The sequence below is a fragment of the Camarhynchus parvulus genome, chromosome 23, assembly GCF_901933205.1.
Source record: "Camarhynchus parvulus chromosome 23, STF_HiC, whole genome shotgun sequence".
Taxonomy (NCBI): Eukaryota; Metazoa; Chordata; class Aves; order Passeriformes; family Thraupidae; genus Camarhynchus; species Camarhynchus parvulus.
Genome location: NC_044593.1, coordinates 5,932,404 through 5,960,356, shown reverse-complemented (window position 1 = coordinate 5,960,356; position 27,953 = coordinate 5,932,404). Strand labels below are relative to the sequence as shown.

At 53.3% G+C, this 27,953-nt stretch overlaps 1 protein-coding gene across 1 annotated transcript in view; it reads right to left on the bottom strand.

The window, feature by feature from the left end:
• Nucleotides 1–3,058: 3,058 nt before the first annotated feature.
• The window catches only part of SDC3 (syndecan 3), a 50,900-nt gene continuing 26,005 nt past the window's right edge, over nucleotides 3,059–27,953 (bottom strand). Inside the window, exons 2-6 of the mRNA XM_030964371.1 lie at nucleotides 15,169–15,262; nucleotides 14,080–14,197; nucleotides 12,790–13,424; nucleotides 10,512–10,782; nucleotides 3,059–9,803 (exon numbers count right to left, since the gene is read on the bottom strand). Coding sequence (XP_030820231.1) covers nucleotides 9,637–9,803; nucleotides 10,512–10,782; nucleotides 12,790–13,424; nucleotides 14,080–14,197; nucleotides 15,169–15,262 — 1,285 coding nt within the window. The 3' untranslated portion in view covers nucleotides 3,059–9,636. The remainder of the gene's footprint in view (nucleotides 9,804–10,511; nucleotides 10,783–12,789; nucleotides 13,425–14,079; nucleotides 14,198–15,168; nucleotides 15,263–27,953) is intronic.

Genomic DNA, 27,953 nt, shown 5'->3' with positions numbered 1-27,953 from the left:
TCCATTTCATGTCTATCTCTCTTCTCATTCAGATCCAGGAGGATCAGTATTCGTAAGGTTTCCATTATTCAAGGAAAGGCTTAAAATCTCAGGCTCTGCCTGCCCAGGACTCCCACGACTTCTCACCGTGCCCCTGCTGCACTCCCTCCTTCTCCTTCTCGGCCGGGCTGTGCAGCCAGCACATGATATCAGATTTCAAGATGGCACAGGTGCACTCTCTCTGTCTCCTGGTGAGGGGGGTGAGCTGCCCGATGCCTCCTGGTGCTTCTCCACCCTTCCATCCTTGGGGCCTCCTGGTGCTTCTCCACCCTTCCATCCTTGGGGCCTCCTGGTGCTTCTCCACCCTTCTATCCTCGGGGCCAGGCCTACCTCACCCGGCCGCATGGCTTCCCCTCCCCAGCCCAGCCCGCAGCCGCTGGGCAGGGGAGAGCTCTGAACTCTTTCACCATTGGAACCCAAGACAGAGCTTCCCCTGTGTTGGAATAAAATCCCAATATTACCAGGTGGAACGTGCCTGGGCTTGTCTGGCCCTCGCTGCGTGACCAAAGGCGGCAGCCGTGGTGTTTCACCCCAGAGATACCTTTGGTTAGTTGTGTGTTGCAGCTGGCTCTTGGAACAAGTCCAGGCAACAGAACTCAGGCTTGACCTCTGATGGAGAAGCTTTAGGCGAGGCAAAGAGGAAAAGGGGACGGATCCGGCTAGGGGGTCATAATCCAGAGTTTATTCCTGGGCACGAAGGCCTCTGAATGTTGCGACAGCTCCAACCGAATGCCGACCGCATGGTCCCGTGTCTTTTTAAGCTCAGGGACAGGGGTAGGTGAGCTACCAACCAGGTAGGAGGGGGGGAGGCTCAGGGGACAAATGACACTTGGATGACCCAATTGTCCCCAGGGCTGAGAGGCATCTTTTGAACTTCACCTATCAGACGATGGCCTTGCTGACCAACTGAGATTGATGGACATCTCTCAGCAGGAGGCAGGGAGAGGGGAAGGGAGAAGGTATTACTACACCTAGGAGGAAGTGGGAAAGCTAAGACAGGACATTGCTTCACACTGTAACACCCCTGGGTGTCCTCTGCTTTTAACCCCTGTGTTCCCAGAGGCGTATCCATATCCTCAGTGGCCACACCAGGTGCCAATATTCAAATCTGAGCACCCACTGGCTTGACCACAGCATCCCAGAAAACTCACTTCCTCTCAAACCACGACACAGGAGCAGAGCAGGAGCTTCTGGGATGAGCCTTGGGAGCAGCAGGTCGGGGCATGGGATAAATCCCCTTCATTTGGGGTATCCAGAAAAGCTCAGGGAGGATTTGGGACCCACTGAGGACCCTCCACAGCTCAGGGGTGGCACCTGAGGACCTCCCCAGCTGTGTGTCCCCAAGGTGGTCACCTGGCCACTCAGGTGTGGCTGTTCCCTAAAATCCCTGTCAGCCACCATGGGCTCGGTGCCTTTGGGCTGTTCATTTTCCAGGTGAAATCCCAATCCCGGTGTTATTTTTGTGTGCTTTGCTCACATCACAGAGATTTATAGAGGCTGATTCACAGGGTACAAAAGAAATCCCAAATAAACCACATTTGGTGTTGTCCTGGTAAATCCTGGGGTCTGCAACGGCACCGCGGGAATGGAAAATTCCTGTAAGAGCCGTTGGGGAGGAAAATAAATAAAAAATGGGGATTGGGATATAATCAGGGGCTGTTTCCAGCCTTCAGCCCGAATTCCAACACCTCAGGCAGGCAGTTGCTCATTTCTGCTCTGCCAAACGCGGGAGCAGAGCACAGTGGGGTCATTATTGGGGCTGGAGGCCGGGATTAGGGCCCTTCCCAACGGGAATGCTGAGCTGCTGCTGCAGGCAGGGATTGCTGATGGAACTGCCCCGCTCTGGGAAATGGGCTGAAAAGGGAGAGAAATGGGGCTCTGGTGCTGTGGCCAGAGGGTTCCTGAGCTGCTCCCAGGAGATTTGTCCCTGCTGGAGGCTGAGGGCTGGGATATCCTGAGAGCTGCTGAACCCCTCAGGGGGTGAAGCACTTGGAGCAGAGGTTCCTGAGGGAAGCAGGGTCACAAAAACCCATTCCCCAAGCCCAAAGAGAAGGATGTTCCCTGGATTTTGGGCCAGCAGGACATCACTGGGGCTGGGGGAATATTTCTGGGAGCCTCCTGGGCTTTGGCATTGGCACTGGGGATGGCTCCAAGGGCGGTATGGGGACACCCAAACCCTGCCTGCTGCTCCAGGGATGGATCCAGGGAGGTCTGGCCTGGCCGGAGCTGGATAAAGACATCCAGGGTGTCCTTAGGGAGGCCAAGAGCAGGCCTGGCAGGTGTGCCACCATGGGAATTTCCAGGAATCCCTTTGGAAAGGAGCTGAGAGAGGGTCTGGGCTGCTTCCACTTCTCACTCCAGGAGGGGATGGATCAGCAGCTCCAGCTCACCTGGGACACTGGTGGCATGTGGGGATGGGGACATTGGTGGGATGTGAGGTGACAGCAGCTCAGCCAAAATCCTGGAATGGTTTGGGTTGGAAGGGAGATTAAGCCCCATCCAGTGCCACCCCTGCCATGGCAGGGACAGCTCCCACTGTGCCAGGTGCTCCAGCCCCAATGCCCAGCCTGCCCTTGGGCACTGCCAGGGCTCCAGGGGCAGCCACAGCTGCTCTGGCAATTCCAGCCCAGCCCCTGCCCACCCTGCCAGGGAACAATTGCCAATTGCCAAGATCCCATCCAGCCCTGCCCTCTGGCACTGGCAGCCATTCCCTGGCTCCTGTCCCTCCATCCTTGTCCCCAGTCCCTCTGCAGCTCTCCTGGAGCCCCTTCAGGCCCTGCAAGGGCTCTGAGCTCTGCCTGGAGCCTTCTCCTCTCCAGGGGAATATTTCCAGGCTGTGCTGGGATGGCCCAGAGCTGTACTGGGATCATCCATGGCTGTGCTGTTCCAGGTTCCTCAGCATCACTGCAGTTACCATGGAAACCATTCATTAACCCCACCCTGATGGGCCCAGGACCAGGCAGAACCTTCTCCCTCCGCTCCCGGAGCAGCACCAAGAACTCAGGCCAGGCCCTGGGCAGACAATGTTTAAATGACTTTATTTTTTATCTTTTCCTCATTTTATAAATGGGCACAGCACAGAAATAATTAAAAAAAATAGACAGTACCATTACAGTGCTAGATCCATTGGCAAAGATTATTTTTAGAGTCTTTTTTTTTTTTTGTCATTATTTTTAAAGTTTTGGCCATTGAGTAAGAACAAAAACAATTAACAAACATTTTCTTTTCCTTTCCTTTTCGAAACAGACACTATGAAGCCATTTCAGTACTAAACTCTAGGAGAGTTATGTACATACAAAAAAAAGTTCTGTTTAAGATATGTCTCCTATTAAAAATATTTACATGCATTTTTTTCCCTCCCGGATTCATTGAAAGCTCCAACGTTTGTAGTGTTCCAGATCTTTGTTTTGTTCTCCTATAGGGGTTGGAAATGAGCTCCAAAAAAAAGTGAAGTTGGAATTACTTCAATCTTCTGGAAAGGGAGATTTTTTTTTTAAATTTTATTTTTGGGATGTTTATCAATGGAATTTTTTTGTCTTTTTTTACAATTATTTTATTTTTAATTTATACAAGAAGGTTCGATGTTTATTTACAGGAGGAGCAGTGGGCGATGGTTTATCCTGGAGATGCGGTGGTGAGAGAGAAGGCGGGGAATTTAAAAAGTTTTTCTATCAAACTGCAATGGATTCCTGTTTTTCGGGAGTCTGGTTTGATTGTCAGCTGGGCTGGGGTGACTTCGGCCAGGGGGGACCCTGAACTGGGGGAATTCCTGCAGGAAAAACCCCTGGAGCCCTGGAGGTCTTGGGAGAAGCACTGGAGTGTGGGGTGTGAAAAAATCAGGGGTTCTTTTACCCAAAAATCAAAAGAATGGGGGAAATAAACACAGAAATGAACAGTTGGGATCTGCAGACCCTCTGGGGCTCCTGTAAGAGAAGGGGGAGCTGCCGGCACAAGGACTGGGGAGGCTCCGGATCTCGCGGGGATTTGGATCCACCCCGGGATCCCAGCCCGGATCTGCTCCGGCCCTACAGCAATAAAAGGCTCCTGATCCCACCTGGGTGATCCCAACCCACCGAGACCAGGACTGGGATTGGGATCGGGATTGGGATCGGGATTGGGACTGGGATCGGGATTGGGATTGGGATCGGGGGGATGTGAAGGGCAGGGAGGAGAGAGAGGAGCAGCAGGAATTGGAGAGGTGGAATCCTGCATCACTTGGGACAGGGAATGAGTGGGAGCCCCACATCCCTTAGGAGCGGGAATCCCGCATCCCTTGGGAGCGGGGCCAAGTCTGAATCCTGCATCCCTTGGGACAGGGAATGAGGCTAAATCCCACATCCTTTGAGACAGGGAATCCTGCATCCCTTGGGACAAGGAATGATGGGGAATCCCACATCCTTCAGGACAGGGAATGAGGGGTAACCCTACATCCTTTAGGACAAGGAATCCCACATCCCTTGGAAATGGGGCCAGGGCTGAATCCTAAATCCCTTGGGACAGGGAATGAGGAGGAATCCTGAATCCTTTAGGACAGGGGTTGAGGCTGAATCCCACATTCCTTGGGACAGGAAATCCCACATCCCATGGGCAGGGACTCCCGCATCCCTTGGGACAGGGAATGAGGCTGAATCCCACATTCCTTGGGACAGGGGCTAAGGGCTGCAGAGCCCAGCACGAGGTGCTGGAGGACAAATCCTCCTCCTTTTCCTCTTTTCCTCCTCCTTTTCCTCTTTTTCCTCCTTATTTTCCTCTTTTTCCTCCTCCTTTTCCCCCTCAGGGGCAGAGCCCCCTGGCCCCATGCCCACCTATACATCTCTACATATACATTAATTACATACACACATTATATACACACACAGACAGCCCCAGCCCTCTCCCGGGATCCCAGGGAGCTCATTCCCCACAAACCTTTCTGGATTGAAAGCTCAGAGTTACTTCAGAGCCCGGCAGAAAACCTTGGAGCACGGAAAAGGTCCTGACAAGGGTGGTTATGGGAGGAAAAGGGAATTAAAAAATCCATTCCAGTTCTTGGCTGGTGGGTTTGTTCCTGTGGAAGGAGCTGAGCTGGGGATTCACAGCACGGAGAGCTCGGAATGCTGGAGCTGGAGATGAGCAAAGGGATTCCCAGACAGGGATTGTTGGGGGAATGGGGGAGGGAGAGGGGGAATTTGAGGCAAACCAGCCCATCCTGGCAGTCACCCAGCCCGAGCCATCCTGGTCCCATCCCCTTCCCTGCAGCTGGATCCCCCCAGCACGGCTTGTTCTGGAAAGGTCCAAAATCAGAGCAGTTTTTGGAGCTAGGGGACAGCTCCATCCCAACAGGCACCTGGTGCTTTTCATTGAAAGATCCAAGAGCAGAGAGATTTTTGGAGCACAGGGACAACTCCCACCCTGCAAAACCCACCCAGGGCAGGTCCTGCTGCTGCTGGGCCCCTTCCATGTCCTGCCCTTCCCAAACTCCCCATTCCAGCCCTGGTTTGGGCTCCCTGCTCTTCCCTTCCCTTTGGATGTGGCCTAGGAGTTCCTGGCTGTTCTCCTGCGGGATATTCTCCATCATTCTCCTACTGCAGTTCCAGCAGGGAGAGCCCCAAGGCTGGCACAGCTGGCAGAGCAGCCCACGCCACCCTGCAATTCCAGAAACTCCTCAAATTATCCAGCTGGAACAGCCAAGGTTCTCCCTGCGGCTCCAGCACATCACACACACGCAGGAACGGGTGGAAAAGAAATGGAAAAGCCATGCTCCTCAGGGAGCACAGCTGGAAGGACCAGCACATCTGGGCACTGCTCCAGCTGCTCCTGGCTGGGATCAGTGTGAGGGATGGGGATTTGGGCAGAGGGAACGGTGCCAGACTCGGCTTTGGGAAGGGATGGTGCCAGAGACACTTCCACTCCCACCGGGGTTCAGTTCTCCAAAAATCTGCTCTGGGGAATGGCTCCTGCTGTGTGGAGCCTCCTCTCCTCTTCCCCATCCGTGTTCCCACCAGGAATCCCTGGAAAGCCCCGGAGCAGGAGTGGCTGCAGGAGGGAGCAGCTGCCTCCACCTGCACCTCGGGTTTATCCATCCCCGTGGCTCTGCTCATGGAGAAATGGCTTTATCCAGGATTATTTGGGGAGATGGACTTCCCCAAAAAAATCCTGCCATATTCAGCTCCATCCCAGCTCCCTGGAGGGAGGCACAGGGTCACATTTTCCAGAACAAGACTTTTTTTTTGCCCTTCAAACATTGACTCCAACAGCCCCCGTGGAGCTGAGCTGACACAAGAGGCTGTGACATCACCCACAAAATTTGGCTCCAAACCCAAAAACTCTCCTGGAGCTCACATCCCTCTCCAGGTGGAGAGCAAAAGTGTGGGAGCAGGAGATAATGAATTATTTCATCACTTCTGATTAGCACTTTAGTTGCCTTCACCTTTTTTTATTGTGTTTATCTCATATTTTAATTGCTGCAGAAGCCCTGCCCAGGCTCCTCTCACCCTCCCACCTCCAGCTTCCCTCACTCCCGAAGCTGTGATGGATTTAAGTGCCGGGATTACAACCTAACACCAGCTGAGAGGGACGAGGTTAAGCTTGAGTGAGTAAAAAAATTGTATTATGGAACTTCAGACTATTAAATAGGAGGGAAAAATGGAATGAAGAAGATTAAGGAGGCAGCTCTGAAAAGCAGCATTAAAAAGATTAAGCTGGGAGGGATTTTTATTTTTTTTAAGCAAGCTCCAAAGATTAAATCCAGGTTTTCCCAAAAGATGGGGATTTTGGGTGACCTTGGTGACCTTGACTTGTGCCACTCCCCTTTGTGTGATCCCAGCAGGGCCAAAATCCTCCAAATCATCAAATCCAGGAGTCCAAACTCCCTCTGGAGCAGCACAAAGTGGCTCTGGGTTGGCACCAGGCTCCTTCCGAGTGTGTTCCCTCCTTTGGAGCATCCTCATCCTTCATCCTCATCCTTATCCTCATCCTCATCCTCCTTCTGGGATGGACATGGAAATGGTCACTCCCAGCACCACCACCCCAAACATCCTTCAGGGCCTTCTCCAAGCTCCAAGAACCCAAACCACGAGGATTTTGAGGCTGACAACTCAAAAATGAGGATTTAGAGTTGACCCACGTGTGGGGCTCTGTTCCCTATCCTGAAGTAAAGCCAGGTCGTCATTTTGGGTTGTATCCCAGCGAAAAGCAGCCCAAAGCTCCCAATTTCCCAACTCCAAATCCCACCCAAGCATCCCAGTGCACTGAGAGATTCCAGGGATTTCATTTCCTTCCACACCTGTGTTACTGTGGGTGTACGGGAGTGGAGATATGTATTTATATTTATTAAAAATATTCTTCTGGCCTCAAATCCCTTCCACCATGAAGCTCTTCTGTCCTGATACCCCCACCAGGGCCACGAAACCCTAAATCCCCCAACCCCCTCAGGGGCCAAAGTGTCCCTGGCTCTGTTAATTCACAGAGCAACGATTTTCCCCCAGATTTTCCCATTTAAATTGTTCCAAGAGCAAATCAAAGGTCTCCAGGGGACCCCATCGAGATCACGACCATTGTGACAACAAAACCCCACAAACAGGGCTCCAGCTAATTAAGAGCCGCCTCATTGAACAACCTTAATTGAAATATTAATTAATTAATCTGCACCCTGGGCAGCCTCGGAGGGACACCCGGGGTGTGGCAGGGTTGGGTTCTCTCCAGCCCCGTTGGTTGTGCCGGGATTTAAACACCAATGAAGGAAAACCATCAGTCCTGGGGATTCAAAAAACAAAGGGAAACCATCAATCCTGGGTGTTTCCATCGATTTTGGGATCTTTCCAATGATCCAACCAGCCCTGGGGCTGAGCCGTGGTTCTGCCTCCCCTTCCTCACCTCGGTGGGATCCCTGCTGGACCCTGAGGGGACAGGGATGGTCCCTGCTTGGATTTCCTCCCTCAGGCTGCATCCCACGCCCTGCAGAGCTCTCTTATCCCCTCTGGAAGAGCCAGGCACAGGATTCAGCTTCTCCACTCCCAGCTCCTCCCCAAGGAATGTCCAGCAAAGCTGAGCTTTAGCGGTCACAGTGAAAACCCAGCCCAAGCCAAGTCCCTTCCTAGCCAAACCCCTCAGCCAGGTGGGGATCCAAGAGATTCCAGGGGTGGCCGGATGGCAGTGGCCTGGGATGTCCCAGTGCAGCTCCACAAGCTCTTTGGAATGTTGATCCAAGGGATAATTCCCGGGGTTTGTATTTATTTCCTTTTTTCCCCACTCCAGGAGCCAATCCCAGGTATTCCAGCCCCTTGTGCTTTTCCCAAGGTTCCAGGAGCATTGGAGAGTCACGTTCTCTCTTCCAGCAGAAGGAGATTCCTGCAGAGCGACCAACCCCATTCCAAAGGAAAACCAAAAAATAAAGACGAGACAGGAGGAAGGAAATCTCCTTCCTTTATGGACGGAAAAAAAAGGGCAATAAATCCAAAGCAAACCCCCTGCGCCCCAGGGCTGGCAGGAGGTGTCTGAATCCCAGAGTTCGTGGTGGTGGTGGTGGTGGGAAAAGTCCAGTTGAGCTCCAGGCACCGTGGGCAGCCCATCCCGTGCTCTCCAGGGCATTCCCAGGCACGGCTGCCCTGGCATCGGCTCCTTGGCATCGGCTCCATGTCCCGTCCCTCCCGCCAGCAGAAAGGCCAGCGGTGCTCGGTGTCACCCAGGCGGTGCTCGGTGTTACCCAGGTGGCGCTCGGTGTGACCGCAGTGCACTCGGTGTCACCTCAGGGTGCTCAGTGTGACCCAGATGGTGATCAGTGTCACCTCAGTGTGCTTGCTGTGACCGTGGTGTGCTCAGTGTCACCTCAGGCTGCTCAGTGTGACTGTGGCGCTGCTCGGTGTGACCTGGGCATGCTCAGTGTCACCTTGGCGCTGCTTGGTGTCACCTCAGGGTGCTCAGCGTGACCACGGCACTGTTCGGTGTGACCCAGGTGTGCTCGGTGTCACCACGGCACCGCTTGCTGTGACCCAGGCACTGCTTGGTGTCACTGTGGCGCTGCTCGCTGTGACCGTGGTGCACTTGGTGTGACCATGGCACTGCTTGGTGTCACCTTGGTGCTGCTCGGTGTGACGGCAGCGCTGCTTGATGTGACTGGGCATGCTCGGTGTCACCTCGGCACTGCTCGGTGTGACCGTGGTACTGCTCAGTGTCGCCTCAGTGCTACTCGTGTGACGGCAGCACTGCTCGATGTGACATGGGCACTGCTCGATGTGACCTGGGCACACTCCGTGTGACTGCAGCACTGCTCAGTGTCACCTTGGGGTGCTCAGTGTCACCTCAGCAGTGCTCAGTGTCACCTTGGGGTGGTTGGTGTGACCGTGGCGCTGCGCAGTGTGACCACAGCAATGCTCGGTGTCACCTCGGCGATGTTCGGTGTGACCGCGGCACTGCTCCGGGCACCCCGTGCCCCCCATGCCAAGGACACGTTTCCTCCTTCAGCCGCTGCAGGTTTTGCTTTTAAAAATTCACAGTCTGATCCCAAAAAAAGAGAGAGAGGAGGGAGGGGAGAGAGAGACTGGATGGAGGACAGGAAGAGGAGGGTTTGGAGCAGGGAGGGAGGGAGGGAGGAAGCGTGAGGCACTCCGGGCTCTCCGTCTACGCGTAGAACTCCTCCTGCTTGTCGGGCTTCTGGTAGGTGACGTTGGCCTGCTTGGGCTCCTCCAGGGTGTAGCTGCCCTCGTCCTTCTTCTTCATGCGGTAGATGAGCAGCATCACCAGGAAGGCGGCGAAAAGGGCGCCCACCACGCCACCCACGATCACCGCTGCAACAACGCACAGGGACATGGCTGTGAGTGCCACCCACGGCTGTCAGTGCCACCCATGGCTGTCAGTGCCACCCACGGCCATCAGTGCCACCCCCAGCCATCAGTGCCACCCACGGCCATCACTGCCACCCACAGCCATCACTGCCACACATGGCTGTCAGTGCCACACACGGCTGTCAGTGCACCCACAGCTGTCAGTGCCACCCACGGCCATCACTGCCACACACAGCTTTTAGTGCCACCCATGGCTGTCAATGCAACCCCCTCCATCCATTAATGACACCGTGGCCATCAGTGTCACCCATGGCTTTTAGTGCCACCCACAGCTGTCAGTGCAACCCCCTCCTCCATCAGTGTCACCCCCCTGCCCGTCAGCCCACCCCTCTAACCATCAGTGCCACCCGTGCCTCTCAGTGTCATCCCCAGCCATCAGTGACCCCTCTCGGCTATAAGTGCCACCCCTGGCCATCACTGCCACCCACAGCCATCAGTGCCACCCCTCTGGTCCTCAGTGTCACCCCCGTAGCTTTCAGTGTCACCCCCAGCTGTCAGTGCACGGGGACCCTGGGACAGCCCATGGAGCAATTCCAGGAGGTGGGTTTGGGTGATCCCAATGTCCTTCCCAGGACTGTCCCCTCTCCTGGGACAGCCCAGCTCCCTGTGCCCCCAGACCCTCTCCCCCAAACCCCCGGTCCCATATCTCACCTATCAACACCTCTTTCCTCTCCAGGATGTTTTTCTGGGGCAGCTGAGCGGCCGAGTTGCCCGAGTCTATCGTGTTGTCCATCAGCCCCGTCTCCACGTTCCTGCCAGGCCCCGGCCCTGCTGGCGGTGTCACCACAGCCACCACCTCATTCCCGATGTCGGGACGAGTCGTCTCCTCCTCCTCCCGGATCTCGAAGTCCCCGCTGGGGCCACTGCTGGCTGGCACCTCCGGCTCCTTGTCGGGGGCTGTTGTCACCTCCCCTGGCTCCATCTGGGAGAAAGGACAAGATGGAGCAGGGGACAAGGACCAAAGGGTGTCCACAAGGAGGACATCACCGGACTGAGGACAGCGTGGGGGACATGGGGATGACATTGGGGTGTCCCTTCCCTGTGTCACTGAAGTTGTACCGCAGTGACAACACAGCCCCACAACTTGGTCACCAGTGGCTGAGGCCACCATGGCTGAGCTGGGCCATTCTCTGTCCCCATCCCAGCACCAGTTCCCTGTAGTTTCTGCTAAAGAGATCCCATTCCAGACCCTGCACCCTTACAGGAAAGGATTTCTCCTCAATATCCCATCCCAGACCCTGAACTGGGCTCTGTCGTCAGAGAGCGGGTTGTATGTCACCGTTCGAAGGTGACTCACTCCTAACAGGAGATGACACAACCTCCATGCCACACCAGCACGGCAGGAGGAAGGATTGGGTGCTGCTGGATGAGCTCCAGGGGCCCCTTCCCCCCTCCTTTCCCCCGCTCCTGCTGCACAGGGCAGGAGCAGGAGGATGGGCCCCTGTCACCCAGGCCACAGGGCTGTCACCCAAGCTACAGGGCTGTGCTGTCACCCCGGCCACAGGGCTGTCACCCAAGCTACAGGGCTGTCACCCAGGCCACAAGGCTGTCACCCAGCCCAGCTCCCTGCTGTCCCCGCCCAATTCCCTTGGCAAGAAGGGGATCCCGGCCTCGAGGGCAACAATTGCCTGGGAATGTGATCCATCCCACCCCCTCCATCCCATCCCTGATCCGTTCGCTGGGATCCTCCTGCACATCCCCTCGGGACCAAATCCCCGGACCTTCCCCCGTGTCCCTCGGTGTCTGCGGAGCATCCCCGAGCCAAACCACCCCCGGACCCCTCCCTGCTGGGGCAAACGGCTCCGTCCCGCCTGCCTCGGTCACAGAGCAGGATTCGGGATGAGCCGGGATTCGGGATGAGCCGGGAGCTGTCTGGGGCGGGGTGGGAGCCCTCTCCATGTCCCGCTGCCCCGGGGCCAGCGCACGGCTCACAGCGCTTCCCACGAGCGAGCGGCCGCGTTTGTGACAGGGATTAATTGAAGGTCAGCGAGAGCCCCGAGCGCTCCGAGCACGCATTTGCAGGCGGAAAAGAGAGAGTAGTTTAGACAAATCACTCCACCTTTCAGTCAAAGCGGCTGCAAAGGGCCCCTGAGGGGCTCTGAATGCGAGATGGAGCTGAAATTCCTGCTCAGGACACCCGATGGGCTGGAAATGCACCATCAAGAGGTAATTGAGGAGAGTTTGGGACACCCGGCGAGGGGCGGGAGCTGGGACATGACACCAAAGCCCGAGGACAGTCGCTGTGCCCCGTGGGATGTGGCACGCTGCCCTCCTGCCTGGGGAAGCCGCTCTGAAGAAGGCAGTGCGGGGTCGCCGGGGTGGGGGGCACATCCTGGGTGCCCCAGGAGCCTGAAACCCTGCCCGGGCTGAGCTCCCCCTTCACCTCCTCCCAGCTCTGGAAGAGCCCAGCCTGCCTCTGTCACAGACATTTCTTTTATGAAAAATCCTCTCTCAGGTTTTTTCCTGCTGAAGCTGAGAAGTTCAGCAACAAGATGTAAACAGTGATTGTCTGCTGCTGTGGAATGCAACAGGTCAGTCTGGATTGGCCCAGCTTGGATGTTTATGGTTGATGGCCAATCCAGGGAGGGAACTCTCTCAGACAGAGTCGGAGAGAGCGGCCTTGTTATCAGTCTTTACTCTTCTATTCTTAGTTTAGCAAGCTTCTGAAAAGCTCTCCTGCTTTTTCTTTGTAGTATAGTTATAGTATATGTATACACCATAAAATAATAAATCAAGCCTTCTGATAATGGAGTCAACCTTCTCGTCTCGTCCTTCACCCAAGAACCCTTGTGACCACCGTCACATGCCTCCACCTCCCTCAGAGCGAATGGCCAAGGATGGACGGACACCAAAGGCCTCCCGCGGCCACTGCTTGGTTTCCAGGGAGCCCAGGAGCCCTGAGCAGGTGAGAAGGGCTCTGGCCTCCTACCTGGGGAGCCTCTGTGGGCGGCAGTGTGGTGGCCGTGGGCGGCAAGGCCGTGCTTTTCTCGGGGAGCTCTGCAGTCCTCGAGGTGCTGGGCTTTGGCAGGGCCCTGGGCCTGGCCGTGCTGGTGGGGACAGGGCGTGACGTGGCCACCTCTGTCGGTGTGCTGGTTTCGGGGACGGGCGTGGTGGGGGTCTCCAGGGTGGTGGACCGGGTGGTGGCCGCCTTGGTGGCCAAGGGGGGCAGGAACCTGCGGATGGTGGTGGGCTTGGCTGTGGCCACAGTGGTGCTGCTTGTGGTGGTGGTGGCCATGGTGGTGGTGGTGGTGGTGGTGGTAGTTGTGGCCATGGTGGTGGTGGTGGTGGTGGCTGTGGTGGTTGGGGGCTCGCTGGCCGTGGTGCTGGTGGTGGTGGTGGTGGCTTTCCAGCTGGGCACCACCGGCGCTTCTGTGGTCCTGGGGATGAGGAAGGCGCTGGTGGCCTGTCCGGGGGTGGTGTCCTGGGGGGTCGGGGATGGCTCCAGGGGCGTTGCCACGGGCTGGGCGGCGGTGATGGGCAGCACGGCCGCCGTGGTGGGCAGCATCACCAGCGTGTCTGTGGTCAGGCTCACGGCCGTGTCCAGCCCCGGCTCTGGCTCGAAATCTGAAACGGGGACAAGAGGGAGGAGTGAAGCTGCTGCTGATGCATTTCCCTGGCATCACCCCCAAGATCCGAGAGCATGGATGGTTCCAGGCTGAGCAGAGACCACGGGCTGTGCCCGTGTGGTGGCCAAAGCCCTCTCTGGGGTCTGTGAGGGGTCAGTCCTGCCCAGTAGGGCCAGAGGCCGAACTGGGACATGGAGGCACTGGAGCCCAACTTTTGGACAGCTCCCATTGCTTTTGTCTCAGAGTGATGGATAAAGGGCTATTCCCTCCCTCACATCCCCTCTCCAGCCTTCCAACCTCACAGTCAGCCAGACACCCTTCTCCAGAGACCCCCAACACCACAGCTGGCCAAGGACCTTCCCAGGAGCTTCCCAACCCCACAGCCGGCCAAGGACCCTCACCAGGAACTCCCCAAACCCACAGCTGGCCAAAGACCCTCACCAGGAAATCCCCAACCCCACAGCCAGCCAAGGACCCTCACCAGGAACTCCCCAACCCCACAGCCAGCCAAGGACCTTCCCAGGAGCTCCTCATTCCCACAGCCAGTTCCTTCCCGGGAACTCCCCAACCATCCAGGGACCAAGCTGGCCAAGAGCCCTTCCAGGAATCCCAGGAACCCCCCAGCCACCCAGGGACCATTCCCAGTTACTCACACCCTGAGCCAGAGCCGGAGTAGATGTCGTCCAGCTCATCCTCTCCAAAGGGGTCGTCGTCCCCGGAGCCCTCCAGGTCCACGGGCCGCTCGTAGTTCTCATTGCGCCAGCGCTGAGCCTGTGACCAGAGGGACAAGTGAGCGGCTCCAGCCCCACCCATGACACCCCAGCCACCCCTCGTGGGACGAGGCATGGGAAAAGCCAGAACAAGGCAGCAGCAGCACAAACAGCCTCCAGCTGAACCACCCAGAATTGCAGCGTTTTCCCCCAAGACAACTCAGAGTGAGCTCACACTGACTCCAGCATTTCCCATGGACAAAAAGGCCTTTTCTGGGGGAAAACCCAGCAATTCCTTTTGGAAGCTGTAAGAAAAATGCTTGGCTTGGTTCTCCAGCTGGCTGCTGTTCAGGCTCGATGATTTCCCTGTGAGTCCTGGCTCCGGCGTGACAGCAACACCTCATCCTCTGCCACAGCTTGGGAAGCCTCCAGAGGAAACAACACCAGACTTCAAATATTCCCCTGCCTCCCAGAGCTGCGAAAACACGGGGAGCCCTCGCTAGCAGCGCTCTTAAACATCTTGTTTTGCAGATCAAAGTGTCTCCTGTCGGCGTTGCAAGGAAACGCTTTGACACCTCATTACAAGGCAAACAAGGCGGCTTTGATCTGCGAGATCGCATCGGATGTTTCAAGATGTAACGAGCCAGGTTCGAGCTTCAGTTTCAAATCAAGGCCTTGAAGGGTCCCTGTCTCTCTCGGAGCCTTTTACCTCCCGAAAACAGCTCGGGGTTTCTTTGTTTTCGCTGCAGCTTGGAGCTTGAACAGTCAGGCAGAGAAATTTGGGACCTGACTCGCGTTTTGTCCCCACATCCCTTCTCCCACCAGGAGAGAGAATCCAGCAGCTCGGGAAGGGCAGAGGGAGTTGAGCTTTTAAGTTTCTGAGCTGTGTCTGACTGGATCTGTTCCAGCTCTCCCCAGCAGCCACTGGATGTATCCTGCTGGTCCCTAGCACCCCACGGGCTTCCCAAATCTCTGGGAATATTCAGCCTTTGCCCCCCAGTTGTGCCATCCTGGATTCCAACACTCCCTCACCAGCAGCTCGCTGGAATTTGTGATCCAGCAGAACAAATCCTCAGGGATTTGGGAATTGCACAGCCCAAAAGTATCTGGAGACAGGTCACCAGAACTGATGGGAAAGCAAGGAAAAATGCCAAGAATTGAGGGGTGCAGGAAGAAACATTGGGAATCACTCTCATTTGACTTTTGATGTTTTTACACCAAAAGTATCAAGGCTGCCCAAGAAATGAGGAGAGCCTGGTGCTCCCCAGCCCATCCCCGTTCCCGAGGGTGGGATTCTCCCTACGTGACCTGCAGAGCCTCTCCCTGATGGGAGCCACATGGCCCCGCTCCCTTTGTTCCTCCTGAAATTGGAACCAGATGAGGCCATTCCAGACTCCTGGCTCTGGGCTTGGAGCAGGAAAGGGGGATGGAAATCCCAGCTTGGCTCAGCATCTCCCATCTGTCCAACAGCCATCTGTGCATCCATGCATCCACCTATCCCTCCATCCATCCGTCATCCATCCATCCTCCATCCATCCATCCATCCATCCATCCATCCATCCGTCCCTCCATCCATCCATCCATCCATCCATCCATCCATCCATCATCCATCCTCCATCCATCCATCCATCCATCCATCCATCCATCCATCCATCCATCCATCATCATCATCATCCAATACATCCATCCATCCCATCCATCCCTCCATCCATCCATCCATCCATCCATCCATCCATCCATCCATCCATCCATCCATCCGTCCATCCATCCATCCCTCCATCCATCCTCCATCCATCCATCCATCCATCCATCCATCCATCCATCCATCCATCCATCCATCCATCCATCCATCCATCCATCCATCCATCCATCCATCCATCCATCCATCATCCATCCATCCACCTTCCCTAAACCCAAACAAGCCCCAGCCAGCACCAGCACAAACCCCACAGCAGCCGCACAGGCAGGACCAGACCTGGGGGGACCCCACCTGCATCACAGCCCCAGCCAAGCTCCACAAAGACCTGAAGGCTTGGGAACAGTCTCCAGGTTTTCCTGGTGCACAGGGACATTTGGAACACTGGGATATTGTTCCCAAAGAAGCCCCCTCCCCACTCCATTCCCAAGGTGCTGACGTAGCCCCCTCCCAGCTGCAGCCCAGACGGTTTGAGGTCAGGCTTGTGCCATAAATCTTGGGAGCAGTCGGGGTTTATTTGGATTTAGTGCTGTTGGGATCGTTAATGCTCTGCGTGCCCTGGGCTGTGCCTGGCTCCCCCTCCCCGGGAACGAGGGGCTGCTCCTGGGGCTGCTCCCTCTGGGAATGAGGGACTGATCGCCCCAGGAATGAGGGGCTGCTCCCTCTGGGAATGAGGGACTGATCGTCCCAGGAATGAGGGGCTGCTCCCCCAGGAATGAGGGACTGCTCCCCCAGGAACAAGGGGCTGCTCCTGGGGCTGCTCCCCCCAGAATGAGGGGCTGCTCCCACTGTCTGACTGGGATGGAGGGGAGGGAAGGCAGAGTTTGCCAGCCCAGGAAACCACAAATCACTCAGGACAGCAGCTCCCACCTCCTGACCTGGGGCTGCCTCCCCATCCATCACAGCTCCCCCTCCCCATCCATCACAGCCCCCATTCCCAATCCATCCCAGCCCCCATTCCCAATCCATTCCACCCCCATTCCCAATCCATTCAGCCCCCATTCCCAATCCATCCCAGCCCCCATTCCCAATCCATTCCACCTCCATTCCCAGTCCATCTCTGCCCCTAAGCCAAGCCTCAACTGCCTGGATTTGTCCCAAAAGAGAAACTTCCTCCAGACTTTATCCCTGCCCCAGTGGGCTCCATGGGGTCAGCCCATGGCTGGAGGGACCCTTGGATGTGCCAGATCCGTCTGCAGCCCCTGATCCCTGGGATGGTGGCAGGAGGGATGGAGCTGCTGCTCCAGAGAGAAAACCTTTTCCATGGCACGGATCCCGTGCCAGCTGAGGGCTGGGGGTGCCACACCAGCCATGTCCCCATCCGAATCCGTCCCCCCGGTGGCTGGGACAAGGGACAGGCTCTCAGCATTTCAGGTGCCTCCAGCAGCCCTCTCCAGGTGCCCAATCCAAAGCTGGGCCAGGCAGAGAGTCCCTTGGGGCAGGGAGGAAATCCCAATGCGCTGCTGCCCTGCCTCTGTTCCCTCTGTCACTCCTGTCACCCCCTGCCCCAGTGGCACCAGGATGCCATTTATTAGACAGCTCCAGCTGAGGGCCAGCAGCTCCCATCCCTGCAATTCCAACTGCCCAGCTGACAGCTCTTGGCAGGGGTTCCTTCCCCAGCTCAGAGCTGCCTCGTTAGGGAAATTCAACCCGGGATCACGGCAGAGCTGCTGCAGGTGGTGGGATGAGGCTGCCCTGGGGGGCTGCATCACTTCTGGACAAGGAGTGGGAAGGTTTCCGTGTGCCCGGGAGGAGCTGGCTGTGCCCAGGACTGTCCTGCAGCCAGGGAACTGCTCCTGTCACATCCCTGTGTCCCATGAGCCGTCACTGGAGGCCAGGACCCGGCTCTGGCATCGGCCAGACCCCAAACAACGGCCCCGTTCCCGCTCCCCCAGGGTCCCCAAAGGTCACAGCTCTGCTGCTATAAAAACAAGCCCTGATGAAGAGCAGACTCCAGGGCAGGGCCAGAAAGTCACATTTCACTGAAAGCTCCCTCATTGTGCTCTGAATGACCCCAAATAAGCGCCAGACACAAAGGGCTTGGATCTCAGCACTGACATGGGCATTACATCGGGCTCGGATAAGAAACACAACCCCCAGCCCATCCCAGAGGATCCTTCTCCACCTGAAAAGGGGGATGGGCAGGTGGTGATTCCCACCCAGACACTCCCTGCCCCCTTCCATGCTTGGCTGGGCTGGCGGGGAACGGCAGCCAAGGGACAAGGGACAGGCTCACAGCATGCCCCAGCAGCACAAATCCCACCCAAAGCCCCCACAGAGCCTTGGAAAGCCAGGGAGGGCTCGGAGCCCTTGGCCTGGCAGCATCCGAGCTGAGCAGGGGGTCAGGGAGGCTTCAGCCCCTCTCCACTGGCTGTGCCACCACCCCACATGGGCAGTGTCACCCCCTCCCTCTCCTCTCGCCTTGGCAGCCTGGTGACACCATTTTACAGGTGAGAAACGTAAATCTGGGCTAAAGGGTCTCGCTCAGTCCCCCAGGGGCAAATCTCCAGGGGATTTGGGGGCTTGAAAATGCAGGGCACAGAAGGGACCCTCCTGTCACCTTCAGAGTACAAAGATGGTCCTGCAGAACCCTCTGCAGCTCTGACACATCCTGGAGGACAGGGAGTGCCTGGTTTGGAGTTTCCTAAATTCCCTGTACATCCCTTCTTCTCCAGGCAGGGAGGGTCGGGGAATTTTATTATTTAGGGCATTTTCCACTGGAAGGGCTTTTGCAGAAACAGAGGATTTGGGGGCTTAAAAGAGGTGGAAACCAAGGCACAGAAGGCACCCTCTGTCATCTGGTGTGGGACAAGGATGTTCCTACAGACTCCTTGGCATCTCTGAACACATCCCAGGGGACGGGGAGCACCTGGTTTGGAGCTTCCCAAATTCCCTGTACATCCCTCCTTCCCCAGGCAGGCTGTTTTATTATTTAGTGCTTTTCCAGTCCATGGGATTTAAACTCCCCAAATCTGCCCCAAAACAGATCCCAAAGCACGCTGCCGTAGTAAAACCTCTCAGTGCTGAGTGTTTGGCCTCGGGGGGAGGGCAACCTGGGCGATCAATCCATCTCCAAGCACCGGGAGAGGCTGGGAACCTCCCTGGGATGCTCTCGGGCCCTGCTGCGCCAGTCGCCATCGCCACGGCAACGGTCGCCATGGCAACGCCTCCTCCGTGGCGACGCATCCCGCCGGAGCCATGGGTGGTGTCCTGCAGCCCAACCCAGGGATGGAGGCTCCTTCCCGCGGGGGGCAGTGAAATGGGGTCGGGGGAGCGGGGGAGAGGAGGCACCTCCAGCTCCTGGGGGAGCTCTCCCGATGGGGAGAATCCTGGTTGAATTCCATGGATTCTGGGGAAGGTGGGAGCAGCACCCCCAGCTCCAGGAGCTCTGACTGCGAGGGATCTGCTGCAGGTGGGAGGTGACAGGGACACCCCAGCCCGTGGGTGTTCCCAGCCCTCCCAGCTGCAGGCAGAACCTCAGGAGTTCTTTCCTTGAGGGAATCAGAAAGGAAATCAGGATCTGGCTCTGGAATGTCCCTGAGGAGCTGGGAGCCAGGTTTGGGCTGTGCTTGGATCTCTGGCTGAGGGGGCAAGGCCAGGCGGCCAAGTCCTTTCCTGGCCAGGTTCCCTGGCAGCATCCACAGGCAGCTCCAGAGTGATGAATCCCAGGAAAACACAGAATTCCAAGGAGCCCAGTCCAGGTCCAGCCAGGCATCCTGAGGAGCCCACCCATCCCACAGCCCAGGACCACAAGTGGTTGGAGATGAGGAGGTTCCTGCTGTGAGAAGACTGGGAAGGGAGAGCTGGGGATGGAGGGGATTTTATTCCATGATAGGAATCCCTGTGTCCATCCAGCAGCCTCTGGAATATCTGGGATGTGGGTTGGGGCCAAGGCAGGAAAAGCAGAGCAGCAGCAGGGACACAGGGAAGCAGCCAGGTCCACATCCCAAAGGGGAAAGAGGGAAAGGAAGATGGAATCAGAGTGAAAATGGGACAGGGCTGTGCAGGTGACACGAGCATCCATTTCCCATCCCACGAGGATCCATTTCACATCCCACAGATCCCCATCCCTTGGTGCCATGCCCAGGTTCTCATCTCTGCATCCCATTCCTGCCCATCCCACTTCCAAAATGAACAGCAAAACCAAAAACCCAAAATCTCTATGCTTGTTTGGATTCCAGCCCCAGAGAAGCTCTGGGAATCCCAAATCCTTAGAAGCTCTGGGAATCCCAGATCCAGAGAAACTCTGGGAATCCCAAATCTGGAGAAGCTCTGGGAATCCCAAATCCAGAGAAACTCTGGGAATCCCAAATCCAGAGGAGCTCTGGGAAGCCTAAACCTGGAGAAGCTCTGGGAATCCCAGATCCAGAGAAACCCTGGGAATCCCAAATCCAGACAAACTCTGGGAATCTCAAATCTGGAGAAGCTCTGGGAATCCCAAATCCGGAGAAGCTCTGGGAACCCCCAATCCAGAGAAGCTCTGGGAATCCCAAATCCAGAGAAGCTCTGGGAATCCCAAATCTGGAGAAGCTCTGGGAATCCCAAATCCCATTCCAGCAGCTCTGAGTGCCACTGGGGCACTGGGACAGGACAAGGTGGATGGAGCCAATGGATCAGGAGCACCCCAGGTTGTTCTTCCCAGGGAAATGGCAGATCTGGGCACTTTGGAAAGCTTGGAATGACACAGCCAGGGCAGAAATCCATCAGGAGCGGGAAGATTCTTTCTCCAGGAAAATACTTCCATGCTGAGAATATATCACAGGGGAAATGTTGATTCTTTGAATATTTTCTATGGGATATTTTCAATTAATCACTCCTCAAAAGTCCTTTTCTGGTGTTTTATACTGAAAACCTCAATAACTCATCCCAGCAAGTAATTTAGGGATACTATAAACAGCTGGAATAATACAAGCTCCACAAAAAGCTGGAATGAAAACATCGTTCCTGAAGTTTAAAAAACTCCACTATTCTTTTCCCACTCCAAAACATCACTGAATTTCCACTCCCTGATCCAAGACTGGGAGATAAAAATAAACCTTTTGGAAAGCTGCTCTGGGCAGGAACCTGGGAAAAGACCACCATGGGATTGGGGACCACGGTGGGATTGGGGACCACCATGGGATTGGGGACCACCATGGGACTGGGGACCACCAGAGATGCTCGGGATGGAGATCCCCAAGGCAGAGCCCAGGAGGATGGGCTGGAATTTGGGATGCAGCATGTTGGAAAAGGGGTGTGGGTGCTCATCCCAGTGGAGATTCCACTCCCAAGAAGTGACATGAGCTCAGCCAGCACCAGCCCCTTGTTTTGTGTCCCTTCATTGTTCCTCAGGTTAATTAAAACCCCAATTAAGAGCTGCCCAAAGCCCAGCGCATTTGGATTTAATTGGCCACTCATTTTCTGCAAGGAAAATAATCATTAATGTTGATGGAGGAGCTGCAATTATCCTGGAATTGTGTGGATTCTCCACTGCCAATGAGAGGAGCCAGGCACATCCCAAAAAAGGACATGGATGCTCCCGAGTTTCATCATCCCTCAGGGAATACCAGCTCCACCTATTCCTGCCCCTGTGCCATCCATTCCTGTGCCATTCCTGCCCAGTTCCATCCATTCCTGTTCCTGTTCCATCCATCCCTGCCCCATTCCTGCCCCTGTTCCTGCCGTCCCTGCCCTATTCCTGCCCCTTGTCCATCCATCCCTGCCCCAGGTCCATCCATTCCATTCCCTGTTCCATCCATCCCTGCCCCATTCCTGCCCCTGTTCCATCCTTTCCTGCCCCAGCTCCATCCAGTCCTGCCCCTGTTCCATTCCATTCCATTCCATTCCATTCCATTCCATTCCATTCCATTCCATTCCCTCCTCCATCCATCCCTGCCCCATCCCAGACCCTGTTCCATCCATCCCTGCCCCTGTTCCACCAATTCCTGCCCATTTCATCCATTCCTGCCCCATTCCAGCCCCTCTTCCATCCATCCCTGCCCCTGTTCCTTCCATTCCTTCCTTCCCGCTCTCCCAGCCTCCATCCCAGCTGGAATCCCCCTCCTCCTCATTAGGGAATTGTTTTAATTTGCTCTGCTCCATAATCCTATTGCAGCTTAACGTGCACAACTGTCCTGGGCTTTTCTCACCTCCACCAAGGCGCATTCCAGAGCTCCCTCAGCCTCCCAGAGAGCTCCAAAATAGGAATTTCTTTATGTCTGCCCATTTATTTCCTTCCTGCAGCGCTTGGCACAGGGATGGACACTGCCTGTTAAACCCTGATGCTCCAGGGTGGTGCTGGTTCCATGCAGGGATTCCCTCATTCCCTCTTTCCCTTCCAGCTCCTCCAGGGTCCGAGGGATCTGCTCCTGTGCTCCCTACCCAAGGAGAGGGAGTTTGGCCAAGAAAAAAGGGCTTTGATGGGTTTTTTAATTGATTTTTTTTTAAATTCAGAGTGCCGAGGGAGCACATGTGCCCAGGGAGAAAAAGAAACCCCCATGTGCCTCAGTTTACCTGCCTGCAAAAGATGTGCAAATAATCCAGGAATAGGGAGTGGCTCCTCTCCCATTCCAGGGGTGCTGGGGACACTTTTTAATAGGGACATCCACGTCTCATCCACATTTCCCTGTTTTCCCTTTCCCCCAGATATTCCTGGGGTTGGATATGCACCTGCTTCCTTTTTTTAATGTTTCTTTTTCTGCAATTTTCCCTTTATTTTTAATGTTTATTTTTCATTTTCCATCCCAGGAAAATGAAAAATTATCAATTTTCAGTCTCCAGAACCTTGTGGCTCTTCCCAGCAAGGAGACAAAAAATCTCATTCTCAGCCCTCCTGAGCGGGAAGAAAACCTCAGAAATTTGCACCTGAAAGCCTCAAAACCAGAAACCAAAAAAACCCAAAATTCCACAACTTTTCAGCCACACCTGATGAGCTCCATGGGAATATTTGCACACTCAGAAAAAGAAAAACAAAATATTTTCCCATAAAAAGGAACCTGAGGAGGATGAGCTGTGGGGAAGCACTTGCTGGGGAGCAGCCTCCTGTCTCCTAATTAATCCCAAAATTATCCCTGAGAGGATTTTGGTGACCTGAATAAATTATTCCCATTTTCAGGACATTTTTCGTTCACTGCCCCCTGCCCGTTGCCCAGCGCAGGAAGGTGAAAATCAACATTTGGATGTTTTTCTGCATCCCCAAGGCACTGCTGATCCCCTGGGATGGATCCCTGGAATTCCAGGCTCCCAAATCCAGCAGCGCGAGCCCTGCTGGGATCCGGGAGCGGTTTGGTGACAGCTGCAGCTCCTGGGAGCACCCAAATCTCCCAGCAGATGGTTGGGCTGATTACAGAGCCGGGGTCACTCCGGGGCACCCCGGTGCTTCCGAGGGACAGGAAATATTCTCTTGCTCAGCCTCACATTGGGAAGGAGATTTTTTCCCCCTTTTTCACCACTTTTTGCCCATTTTCAGCCACTTTTTGCCCATTTTCAGCCACTTTTTGCACTGGCTGCATCATTTCTCCACCACTTTTTGCCCATTTTCTGTCACTTTTTACCTATTTTCCACCATTTTTGCCCCTTTCCACCATTTTTTTCCTATTTCCCACCGCTTTTTGCCATTTCCCACATCTTTTTGCCCATTTTTCACCACTTTTTCATCTTTCCATCATTTCCCCCCTTTTCTACCATTTTTTACCATTTTCCACCATTTTTGCCCATTTTCCGTCACTTTTTGCTCCTTTCAACCACTTTTTCCCCCCTCACTTCCACCACTTTTTGCCCCTTTCCACCATTTTTTCTTATCTTCCACCACTTTTTGCCATTTCCCACCTCTTTTTGCCCATTTTCCACTACTTTTTCACCTTTCCATCGTTTTTGCCCCTTTGAACCAGTTTTGCCTCTTTTCCACCCCTTTTTGCCCCTTTCCATCATTTTTTCCTATTTTCCACCATTTTTCCCCATTTCCACCACTTTTTGCAATTTTCCACCATTTTCACCCCTTTTCCACCACTTTTTTTGCCCTTTTCCACCACTTTTTTGCCCTTTTCCACCACTTTTTACCCATTTCCGCCATTTTTGCCAACACAATGCGGTTTTTTCCCTCCAGCAGCTGAGAAAACCCAGGAGTTCCATGGAAAAATCCTCCCCAGGCTCAGTTTTCTCTTCCAACCCCAGCAGCAGAAAAAGGGGAAGGAAAACATTGGGAAGGAGCTTCTTTTTGCCCATTTCAACAAATGGTTGCCCCTTTTCCACTATTTTTCCCCCATTTTCCACCATTTTTCCCATTTTCATCACTTTTTCACCTTGCCACCAATGTTTGCCCCTTTTCCACCATTTTTCATGGTTTTTGTCACTTTTTGCCCCATATTTCCACCACTATTTTCCTCTCATTTCCAACATTTTTTTCCTCATTCCCCACCACCTTTTTGCCCTTTTCTCATAATTTTTCCCATTTTCTGTCACTTTTTCCCTCTTTTCCACCGTTTTTGCCAACAGGATCCCATTTTTCCCCTCCAATAGCCAAGAAAACCCCAAAACCCAGGAGTTCCATGGAAAAATCCTTTCTCCAGGCTCAGTTTTCCCTTCCCACCCCACAGCAGGAAAAAAGGGAAGGAAAACATTGGGAAGGAGCTTCTTTTTGCCCATTTCAACCAGTTTCCCTGTTTTTCAATATTTTTTTCCCATTTCCCACTGCTTTTTTCCCATTTCCACCATTTTTCCCATTTCCCATCACTTTTTACCTGTTTCCCACCATTTTTGCCCCTTTCCACCATGCTCCGCTTTCCACCATTTTTGTCCATTTCCATCACTTTTTGCCCCTTTTCCATTACCTTTTTCCTCCCATTTCCACCATTTTTCCCATTTTCCACCACTTTTTGCCCCTTTTCCACCATTTTTGCCCCTTTTCCATCACCTTTTTCCTCCCATTTCCACCACTTTTTGCCTACAGAATTCTCTTTTTTCTCTTCAACAGCTGAGGAAACACCAACATCCAGGAGTTCCATGGAAAAATCCTTTCTCCAGGCTCAGTTTTCCCTTTCCACCCCAGCAGCAGGAAAAGGGGGAAAGAAAACATTGGGAAGGAGCTTCTTTTTGCCCATTTCTACCAGTTTCCCTGTTTTTCAACATTTTTCCCATTTTCCAATCACTTTTTGCCCCTTTTCCACCATTTTTGCCCAGTTTCCTTCACTTTTTGCCCCTTTCCACCCCTCTCCGCTTTCCACCATTTTTGTCCATTTCCACCACTTCTTCCCCATTTTCCACCACTTTTTGCCCCTTTTCCACCATTTTTGTCCCTTTTCCATCATTTTTTCCTCCCATTTCCACCATTTTTTCCCTTCTTTCCACCATTTTTGCCAACAGAATCCGGTTTTTACCCTCCAACAGCCAAGGAAGCACCAATACCCAGGAGTTCCATGGAAAAATTCTTTCTCCAGGCTCAGTTTTCTCAGTTTTCCCTTCCAACCCCATAGCAGGAAAAATGGGGAGGGAAACATTGGGAAGAAGCTTCTTTTTGCCCATTTTCCACCAATGTTTGCCCCTTTTCCACCATTTTTCCCATTTTCCACCATTTTCCCCATTTTCCATCACTTTTTCACCTTTCCACCATTTTCCCCATTTCCCACCAATGTTTGCCCCTTTTCCACCATTTTTTTTCAAGTTAGCTGTCGCTTTTTGCCCATTTTCTGTCACTTTTTGCCCCATTTCCACCACTTTTCCCCTCATTTCCCCCACTTTTTGCCTCTTTTCCATCACAATTTTCGAGTTCCATGGAAAAATCCTTTCTCCAGGCTCAGTTTTCCCTTCCCACCCCACAGCAGGAAAAGGGGAGGAAATCCCAGCTCGGGGCTGGTTTGGTGCCTCGGACAGTGCTGCCCTTGTTCTCCCCCGAGCGGGGGAAACCCAACCCCTCTCCCTCCCTCCTTGCAATTCCCGCTTTCTCCGCGTCCCAGCAGCACAAAATTCCTTTAATCCACATTTTCCAGCTGCAAAATCCACCCTGCAGAGATGCTCAGGAGCTGGTTGGTGTTTCCCACTCCTCCCAGAGCTCAAATTAAGGGGAAAAAATGGAATTTTCTCTTTCTGGTCAGCGCTCAAAGAACCTTAAACTCAGATTTATCTGCCCTGAGCTGGAATTGTTCAGCTGGAAATGGAATCAACCCTCCGTTAGTGGCCTCACCTCGCCTTCAGCACAAAAACTGGGGGTAAATGCAAATGCAAATGAAATTTAAAACCAAACAAATCATTAAGAAGAAATAAATAAGCAAACAAAAAACTCAAAAGCCAAACAAACAAAAAAACACAAAACAAAAAACCTCACACAAAACAAAAAAAGTCACAAAAAAACCTCAAAACGAAAATGAAAAAACCCCAAAGCCCTACAAAAAACCTAAAAGAAAACCACAAAAAAACCCCAAAAAGCAAAATCAACAAAAAATAACTCAAAAATAAAAAAAAAAGACAAAACCCACAAAAAACAACAACAGCAACAAAAATCCACTAAAAAACCCTATGAAAAACAACAGCCACATTTTCATCCGTATTTTTTCATCCTTTTCCTTTTTTTGGTCTTAAATTTAATTCAGGGGAAGCGAGAATCTCTTGCCCATTTTCCACCACTTTTTCTCCTTTTTCCACCAAGTCCCCCCTCCATTTCCACCAATTTCTGTCCCTTTCCACCACTTTTTTCCTCCTTTTCACCACTTCTTTCCCTTTTTCTACCACTTTTTGCCTCCTTTCCACCTCTTCTCATTTTTCATCATTTTGTGCCCCTTTTCCACCACTTTTTTCTCCTTTTCCACCATTTTCCCCTTTTCCCACCACTTTTTGCCTCGTTTCCACCATTGTTTTTCTATTTTCCATCAATTTTTGCCCCTTTTCCACAACTTTTTCCCCCATTTTCCACCACTTTTTCCCCCATTTTTTGCCACCAGGAGCCTGGTTTTTCTGTTATTTTTGTGATTCCCGAGGGATCCCGCTCAGGTTTCCAGCTGAAAGGAGAAGTCTGGGATCAGCTGAGCCCTGACCTGAGCCTGGCCCAGCTCCGGTTTCCAATCCCGGCCCTGCTGGGCTCAGCTTACCCAGAAAATAAAAGAGCTGCAGCTCCCAGCCCCAGAAATGAGGGAAGAACAATCCCACACCATGATCCTGCTGTTCCTGTTGCGAAATGGGGGGGATTTGGGGGATTTTGGGATGGGGTGGGAAATGTTTCCAGGTTTTCTGTGGGATGGTGGCGGTGCTGGAAGGATTTGATCAAATATTTATGGAGCTCTCCGAGTTTGCTGCTGCCAGGGGTTTAAAATGACCAAACAACCCAAAAACATCCCACAAAAAACCAAAAAAAAAACCCAAACAAAGCAAATAACATTAAAAAACCCAAACAAACAAAACAAATAAAACAAAAAAGCAAATAAAAACAAACAAACAAAAACCAAACCAAATCTGTGAGAAATGAATTTGTAAAAAATTCTCAAAGCCTGACAGAAGGCTCTTGTGCATTTGTATGCAAAGCTTGAGATAAGAAATGCTGATTTGGAAATGCCATGGAATAAGGCGTTCAGGTAAAAAAAGTAAAAATAAAATAAAATAAAATAAAATAAAATAAAATAAAATAAAATAAAATAAAATAAAATAAAATAAAATAAAATAAAATAAAATAAAACGCCTCTCAATTACTCCATCTCTAAATTAAAAGAAAACATAATCCAACACAAAACAAAACAAAACCTCACCAAAAACCACCAAAACCAAAATAAGACCACAAAAAATACTCCCCACATAAAAACCTACAAAAAAGGAACACCAAAAAGTTAGTTCTCATTCCACCACTGCTCTGTTAGTCCAGTTTGTCCCTAAAACCCCACAAAAAACCCTAAACAAAACCACACAAAAAAACAAACAAAAACAAAAAAAAAAAAAAACCACAAAAAATCCTACAAAAAAACCGCTGAAGCACTCACAGGGGCAGAGCTGGAGGAGCTGCTCCCACCCCTCCTTCCCAAGGGTAATTCCACGGGTGTTGGTTTCCTCAGCTTTTCCAAATTCCATCACATTTTAACAATCCTTTACAAACGCGCTTCCCACACACAGATCTGGTGGGGCAGTGGCGTTCCCACCCCTGGCAGACAGGGGAAGAGCGGGAAAC